This window comes from Pseudoliparis swirei, chromosome 13, assembly GCF_029220125.1.
Source record: "Pseudoliparis swirei isolate HS2019 ecotype Mariana Trench chromosome 13, NWPU_hadal_v1, whole genome shotgun sequence".
NCBI lineage: Eukaryota > Metazoa > Chordata > Actinopteri > Perciformes > Liparidae > Pseudoliparis > Pseudoliparis swirei.
Genome location: NC_079400.1, coordinates 7,704,019 through 7,712,370, shown reverse-complemented (window position 1 = coordinate 7,712,370; position 8,352 = coordinate 7,704,019). Strand labels below are relative to the sequence as shown.

The following is an 8,352-nucleotide window of genomic DNA, read 5'->3' as shown; positions in this document are numbered from 1 at the left end:
CCATGTTATTTAATCTGAACGATTTATAATTCTCTGAATTATATTACCAAAAAAGATACCGTTTGAAATTACATTACAATTAGAATCAGAAATAGAGACTAACTCGGTAACCTTTAACGTTTGTCAGAGTTCATATGCAGTATAATTAGCTTGTTTGGTCTAACAGCGACACCTAGCGGTGTAGATTGCTCGGCGCAGGCTGATGGGCCGATAGGTCATCTGTTAACTTTCCTTGCAGTCAATGATTATCGATAACAAGAGCCAAAGTCCGACAATAAACATCACAAGAACATATTTGGAAGAGGAGCATCATGTATTGTAAAACGTTTTCCAGCAGGGTTTTGTTCAAATGTTTTAATCACGGTGTCGTCGCCTCTAGCAAACCGCTCAGTGCACGCGATGCAGCCGCTGCGGTGCTGGTACGGAGCTCCACGCGGAGCTATAACAACACCGGGAAATCCAGGTACCAAGGGCTGGGAATGGCGGCCCGCGGCCGGGTTGTGGACCTCCGCAGCGACACGGTGACCAAGCCTGGGCCGGCGATGAGGCAGGCAATGTCTCAGGCCGAGGTTGGAGATGACGTCATGGGGGAAGACCCGAGTGTTAACGGTGAGAGCCGAAGCCTTTTGTAGTAATGAGTACATTCGGAACCAGCTTGTGTATAAGTAGTTGACAAGTCATTACGCAATTACTCTGAATCAAGGACTGAAGTAGATGCATTGATTATTCAAATGCAGGATATACTATGTTTGTTTCTGTCTATAAAGGCCTATATACGTATAATAATAATAATTTAGACTTATATAGCGCTTTTCTAGTCCACAAAGATGCTGAATAGCCTATTCTACTGTTTGTGGTGGCACAATCTGAATGCATGGATGGAGCCCTTCATCTTTACATGTGAGATGAAACTTAATTCTTGCAGTATTTGACTAATGTCTGCAGAGTTACAGCAAATTGCGGCAGATATGTTCCGGATGGAAGCTGCACTATTCGTTCCTTCTGGAACCATGGGTAATCTCATCGCAGGTGAGCTGTGCCTTCATTAGAGTCTGAATCTACCCACATGGGGTCAGAATGGCCATTAATGTGCACACTTTTCATTATGCAGTGATGGTGCACTGCAGGGAGCGGGGCGACGAGATGATTGTGGGCGATCTGTCCCATTTACACATCTATGAGCAAGGAGGGAGCGCACAGGTGAGTGTCCCACAGCAGCAGACGGGCCCTCTGCACCTCTTTCCTCATCTATGAACATTCATTCATTGTATGCAGATAGCAGGGGTCCACGCCACCACAGCGCCCACTCTCCCTGATGGATCATTTGACTTGGAGCAGCTGGAATCAAAGATCCGCCATGATTACCCCGACCCCCACTACCCCCGCTCACGTCTCATCTGTGTTGAGAACACACACAACGTAAAGGGAGGACGCGTGCTGCCTCTGACCTTCCTGCAGGAGGTGTGTGTGTGTGTGGATATCTGTGGATATCTGTTGTACTTGTGTACTACAAATGATCATTTAGACATCAGAATTTAAATAATTTTCGAAAACATTAAGTTAAAAGTGGATAAGTGTAATAATAAGAGAGTTAATCTTGACAGTTAAAAGGTTAGATTCATGCAAATGATCTTTGTGTGTGCAGGCACGTGCAAAGATAGACCCCCTATAGGTGCTCAAGCACCAGCCCTTTTGCCCTGGATGAGAAAAGTGCCCTTTTTGCTGGAGCCCACTTTTTTTTCATTCATCAGTATTTAAGAATATAAGTTACTCTCTTTGTCATCAATTCCCCCAAATGTGTTTTGATATCGGACGGGGCATTTATTTGAGTTCTTGTGAGAATTTCCTCCTCCTCCACTTCCTCCTCCGCGCAGTGCTCCTCGCGCCACACCAAACGGGTGCACCTCCTTCTCCTCTGACCCGCAGCATCAGACAAACAGGTCATGACGTTGTTTTGTGATACATCAACCACAACATTAGCACTGCTGAAAACATTAGGTCGCAACTGGTCCGACGTTTCCTAAAAAAAGAAACAAACAAAACTCACGATTTCCGTGATTTCAAAGCCTTGCAGCTGTTTACTGGCATGTTTAATGAAGAGAGAGACCAGTCATCATCTTTGTGTTGTGTAAATGCCATTTAGACAATTTCAAAAGTATGTTGAAAGTATGTTTATAAATGTCACGAGAATTCACAGCTAGAAAATAGTAGCTAAACTATGCTAACTCTGTGTCATACTATCCTTGTGCCTTATTGTTTTATGTGTTATGTATCTCTTTGTTTGCTCTGTTCCAGTCTTACAACGATCAATCTTGTAGAAAACGGACAACACGGCTCAGCAAAAATACATTTTAATTTACTGTCAGGGCTAACACCACAGGTAGCGAGGTACAGGAGCTCAAACGCAGAGGAAACAAGAGGACTCAATATAGATGAACAAAAATGCGCTCTTTAATGAGGCAAAAAACAGGTTACAACAAAAACAACAAGGTCCAAAAGGGGCAGGCAGAGGATCGTCGGTCAGGGCAGGCAGGCAGGGTCGAAGCAGGCAGGATCAGGTACAAAAGACAGGACAACGGAAAAAAGACAACAATCCAGCAACAGACAAGGGAAAGAGTGGCCCAATATATAGGGGCGAAAACAGGCGTACGACATGGAAACAGGTGTACGACATGAGACATTAACGAGACGAGAGTGGCTGAGGGCAGGTGCAGGGAATGACACAATCAAGGAAACAGAGGCGACACAGAGAAGACACAGTAGACACCGAGGAGATACAGAGTACACACAGAACAGAACCTTACATTTACAGTAAAGTAACAACACAAGTGTTCCAAACTATAGTTTCTAGTCTTCATCGCTTTCAAAAACACATTTTTACTGCTTCTAAATCTCCTCTTGGCTGTTGATGACGATCAATATCGCTCATTTTGAAAATGACGTCAGAGGGCAATACGGATCCGTATCAGACCGGCGAAGAGGGCGATAGTGGCTGGCATGACGACCCATTAGCCAATCAGAATGCTTGTATTGTTGTTGCCATATAATAATTCATCTTTATTCATAAAGAAAATGTAAGATAGCTGTCTAATCCTGCCCAGAGGAAACGCAGGTCGAGGACAGCATCATCAGTTTATTGCTGCTTATGATTCAACTCTGTCAAGATTTTTTGGCAATGGGTGCCCTTTTTGAGGTTTGAGCACCTGCCCCCCAAAATGTCTGTGCACGTGCCTGTGTGTGCATGATTCAATATGTGCCTTCTGTCTAACTGTCTCACTTGTTTTAGCTGAGTAATCTGTCAATCTTTCTTTTTCTGTGTGTTAATTGGGTTGTCCTGAGACCAATCCAATCTCATTCACAGGTAGAGGGGCGGGACTTAAGCGGATCAAGAGGTATAGGTGTTAGACAAGGCAGAAGCTAATTAACGCTGAACTGTGAATATTGTATGAGAGCAACAATGTTCATTACTTTGACTTACTTTGACTAGCTAATGCTAATCGCGATAAGCATTAGCATGATATGGTTAGCTTTGCCTTCACACAGTTAGCGCTGCATGTGAAATCAGTTGGTAAGACAAGCTAATGCTAACGCACCATGAATAAGCGTATGGACTCGGTGCTTAGCTGATGTATGTGATCGAGAGAGGTCCGGGAAAGATCCTTTGGACCACATGGAGGACTGTTTCCCGCGTATGCTTCTGTTGGTTGCTGTTTCCTCTGCCTGCTGAACACCACCTCCCTAATATTCCTTGTATTATTGAGTAGCTTGCACGTGTGTTTTGTTAATTGCTTGTGTGGACAGGTGAGGCGGCCATTACGCTCCCAAGCGACGACTCAGTGCTAGTGACTATTTTTTTGCTCCATCCCAATGCGCGCAGACCGGCGTCGGAGCTCTGCAGCGGAACAATCGATCGGCGTATTGAGCACCCCTGCATTCAAGCATTAAATAGCCGAGAGGTTTTTTCAGCGTGAGGAATTCGATGTGTGGCGGGAGTGCGTGAGATGAGACCGAAATGCGTGAGTCTCACGCTCAATGCGTGAGACTTGAGAGCCCTGAGTTAGGTTAGACTTGTCAATCCCTTCGTCTCCTCTAGAGGAGACTTACGGCTTTCTAACGACGTGTTGCATATGCAAATTGAGTCACACGTAACGGAACTCCTCTGAAATACGTGGGCGCAGCCAGTCTTCTCCTTACAGAATATATTGTTCATGTATAGAAATATATATATATATATGTTTATACATACATATATATTTGTGTGTGTATATATATTATGTAGTATATTATATACGTATATATACCACATATATATGTCACTATGTGTGTACATATATCTATATATATGTAGTATATATTTATATGTATATATTATTTAGCAATACATCTGCTCTACTTGGAGTAAAAGTTATATTTTGCAGTGATATTACAGTTCTTTACATTGGTATATGTTGAAACATATCAACATGTAAAGGAAAACACCTTCAGTGTCTTATAATATCATTTGGGTACCATGTGAGCATTTGGAGTCTGCAAATGTCCTTTTTGGAGCTCCGCCTGGATCTTTTCATGTAAAACAATGTAGGATGGTCATACTTTGTCCTATCCTCTTCAAATTTGAAGCAGGTGTTTAGTACTAGTGCAGTTACACACCTATACTCTCCTTTTCCTGTACAGATACAGTCACAGGCAGTTATTTAGACTGAAATATACTTTTTTATTTTAGGCGGACAAAAATCTCACATTTTTACTGACTTCAAAGGCCCACTACTCTGTTTCTGTATGACCTAAAGGATTTTTGACACTTTCACAAGTAATCACAAGGGTAATCTTTCTAGAAAGCCTTCATTGATAAATTTATTTAGAGGGGTTCAGAAACTACAGCCATTTTAATTTCGTCAGATCATTTTAGGCGTTTTTGCTCGAAAATGGGGGTGGAGTGGAAGAGGTTAAAGGAAGTTAAAGTAGGGTTTTCCAAAGTTCAAGAACTGTTTAAATCAGATCGATCCATCCATCCATTTTCAATACCGCTTCATCCTCATTAGGGTCGCGGGGCGCTGGAGCCGATCCCAGCTGACATAGGGCGAAGGCGGGGGACACCCTGGACAGGCCGAGGCCGCCAGTCCATCTCAGGGCTCACATAGAGACATACAACCATTCACACCTATGGGCAATTTAGAGATCAATTAACCTGACTGCATGTCTTTGGACTGTGGGAGGAAGCCGGAGAACCCGGAGGAAACCCACGCTGCCACGGGGAGAACATGCAAACTCCACACAGAAGGACCGCCTCGACCGGGAATTGAACCCACGGCCCTCTTGCTGTGAGGCGACAGTGCCAGCCACTACACCACCGTGAAGCCTCGTTTAAATCAGATGTTAAATACAATTTTAAAAAACAAGCTAAAATGCTTGAGGCACAAACCTTTATTTTGATACCCTAATTCTATTGGAGGCTCCGCCAGTTATTTCAGTTTTCAGAATAAGAGAGCAACAGTTGTAAGAACCATATTCATTTCTAAGAACAGGTAATAGCGCCATCACTTTTAAAACTGTACCCAGGACCCCGACAATAGTACTGCTACACCTAGCTGATTAAAATAATAGTATTTATAGCTCCATGGGACGGGTGTTACACTTATAAATCCTTTCCTTACTAGCTCTCACAGGTGTGTTTCTTTTTCCAAGGTTCGTGCTTTGGCAGATAGATACGGTCTGTCAGTTCACATGGATGGAGCCAGAGTGATGAATGCTGCTGTGGCACAGAAGGTGCCCCCATCCACCATACTGCAGCACACACACACCGTCAGTGTGTGCCTCTCCAAGGTGGGACTGCAAAACACAAACACACACTCACAGAATTGGCCAGAACATACACATGATGTGAACCAACAAAGAGCTTGGAGATGAACAAAGCAGAACTTCTCAAAGTCTTATTCACATTCCTCTGTGTACCAGGGGTTGGGTGCCCCAGTGGGGTCCATGCTGGCTGGACCCCGAGACTTCATATCCAAGGCGGTGCGATGCCGTAAGGCTCTGGGTGGGGGGATGCGACAGGCTGGTATACTGGCAGCAGCTGGAAAGCTGGCTTTACTGGAGATGGTAGAAAGACTGGAGGAGGATCACCATAATGCAAAAACCTTTGCTCAAGGTGAGCAGCTCTTAATTCTATGAATGAAATAATGAACTGCCTGCTCATAACTTCTTCTCTTTTCTTCTCCAGCTCTGCTCGACTGTGACCCTCCTCTATTCGCTGTAGACATGGCTGCCGTGGAGACCAACATCCTGCGTTTCCATCTACGGGAGTCCAGTTTCAGCCCCTCTGAATTCTGTGACCGCATGTGTCAGGTTGGCGAGGGAGAGGAGGCAGCACTGGGAGAGGGGATACAAGTTCTCATGTACCCTTATTTTGGAAATTCGGTACGGGCCGTATGGCATCTCGGGATTTCCCCTGAAGATACCCAGCTGGCCATCCAGAAAATGCAATTTGTGGCTTCTCAGTTCTTGGAGGAAAAAATCAAGGCCTAGTGAAACCTGATGCTTCCTAAGGTGTGTTTTCTAATATCTTGGACTGATCTGAGTACATTTGCTCAGTCTAAGCAACCTTGACAAGAGATGTCAAACGCAGCACACATACTTTACAACTGGAGTCGCTTTGGATATCTTTTATATTGGTATTAATTTCATTCTATGAATAAAAAAAAAGATTAAATCTATGAGCCAGAGTCTTTGTAATGTATTTTGTTTGGTATATTTGTTTATATAGAAACAGTAGAGTAGAAACGAAGAATGGGGCACCCCTTTTCTATTCTGTTAATTTGACCAGCAAACAATATCAATATATATTATTTAAATATTTCCCCACAAATATGTATCTAATTTCCCAGAGTGGAGTAATTTATATTCTCTTAATTTATTCTTCTTCTTCTTGCTGCTTGCCGCCAGCCAGCGCCATAGGTTGGCTGTTGATTTGCTGGTCCTTATTTATCAAATATTATCCAATCAGTGTTGCCAGGGGCTAACATCTGCCCTTAGCCTAGGCCTTCAAATCAACAGGCGCTGGTAGCTTAGCTTCAAGGAAAAGAACGATGTGATAGTCAATATCAGCTTAGTTGGCTCCTCTAGGCCTTCGAGAAGGCCCGGAAGCGGCATTATGAGGAGCGAGCAGGCGGAGGACGTGCTGCAGCTGATTTGATGACTACGACATATTGAGAGGAGGTCCTATGGAAGGTAGATGCAAAACCTCGGGAAACTAAAAAACTGAATTTGATAAAGGAATTAATTCGGTGACTACAAAGCTGTTTCAACAACCCCAGGCGGGAGGAGGAAGATTTGATAAGGATTGAGCATAGTATACTAGAAATTGCGCATTGAATGCCTGTTTAGTGAACAACACTGATGCAAAAGTGACTTTTTCTTTTTCTCCGTCCCGATCTGCGCATTCTGCAGCGGGCGTATGCAGACGGAGAGCCAGAAGAGACATGCTGCTGTGTGATCACAATCACGATCATCAGAGGGTTGTTTAAAATAAATAAAGACGCAAGACGTTGCTAATGAAATGACGGGCAATTTTTTTTTTTTCATCGATCTACCAATACTACGCCTTGCGTGATCGATTGCAGCCCTGGTGGTCTAGAGCCATGGCATCATAATGTCAATAAGAGGTGGATTAATTCGGGTGGGACTGTGTAGGACCTCACTGAAGGCCCAGGCCCCAGGCCCACGGCCCGCCACTGAATTTGACCATATATCTATCAGATTCATCTGTTTTCAAGAGTTAATGTTTATAATTGAGAGGATTTCGTTTTTTCTGTCTTATCCTCGAACTTCTCATATCTGCATCTGTCGGTAGTTGTGTTAACATTACATTTGGATAATTTAGCTAAACGATGGCTCAGGTGCGTAAGTAGCTTTGTGTTGCCATTAGGCAGAAGTTCAACTCTTCCTGATTGATATTGCCTGTTGTTTTTATTTTCCCACATAGTAAACAAAAAACATGGCAGCGGTGGGATTCGAACCCACGCCATCGAAATGACTGGAGCCTAAATCCAGCGCCTTAGACCACTCGGCCACGCTACCCCACAACAACCTTCGAGATTTCGTTCACCTATGTTTTAGATACCATTCTCATCCACTTATTCCGGAGTTCGATCGCGGGGGCAGCAGACCCAGCAGGTTGACCCAGAATTCCCTCTCGCCCGCAACATTTTCCAGCTCATTCTGGGGGATCCCGAGGCGTTCCCAGGCCAGCCGGGAGATGTAATCTCTCCAGCGTGTCCTGGGTCTTCCCCGGGGTCTCCTCCCTTCAGTGTGTCATCGCTAATATTTGTTGGTAACGGCTGGCTCATCCTGACT

At 44.2% G+C, this 8,352-nt stretch overlaps 1 protein-coding gene and 1 non-coding gene across 2 annotated transcripts; one reads left to right on the top strand and one right to left on the bottom strand.

Moving 5' to 3' along the window:
- The first annotated feature begins 291 nt into the window (after positions 1-291).
- Positions 292-6,713, top strand: LOC130204112 (uncharacterized). The gene is made up of 7 exons (XM_056430638.1): positions 292-609; positions 946-1,029; positions 1,112-1,200; positions 1,276-1,461; positions 5,686-5,823; positions 5,956-6,148; positions 6,221-6,713. The coding sequence occupies exons 1-7, from the start codon at positions 312-314 to the stop codon at positions 6,523-6,525; spliced, it is 1,293 nt and encodes a 430-aa protein (XP_056286613.1). The 5' UTR covers positions 292-311; the 3' UTR covers positions 6,526-6,713.
- A 1,281-nt stretch (positions 6,714-7,994) lies between these two features.
- trnal-uag (transfer RNA leucine (anticodon UAG)) lies at positions 7,995-8,076 on the bottom strand. Its single transcript has one exon. It is a non-coding gene; the product is annotated as a tRNA-Leu (tRNA).
- Between the last annotated feature and the right edge of the window lie 276 nt (positions 8,077-8,352).

Excerpts from the sequence above, each read along its gene's own strand:
- LOC130204112 (XM_056430638.1), top strand. The coding sequence starts at position 312 with ATGTATTGTAAAACGTTTTCCAGCAGGGTTTTGTTCAAATGTTTTAAT. Across the intron at positions 1,201-1,275 it reads AGCAAGGAGGGAGCGCACAG|ATAGCAGGGGTCCACGCCAC; the intron begins GTGAGTGTCCCA and ends CATTGTATGCAG. Across the intron at positions 5,824-5,955 it reads TCAGTGTGTGCCTCTCCAAG|GGGTTGGGTGCCCCAGTGGG; the intron begins GTGGGACTGCAA and ends TCTGTGTACCAG.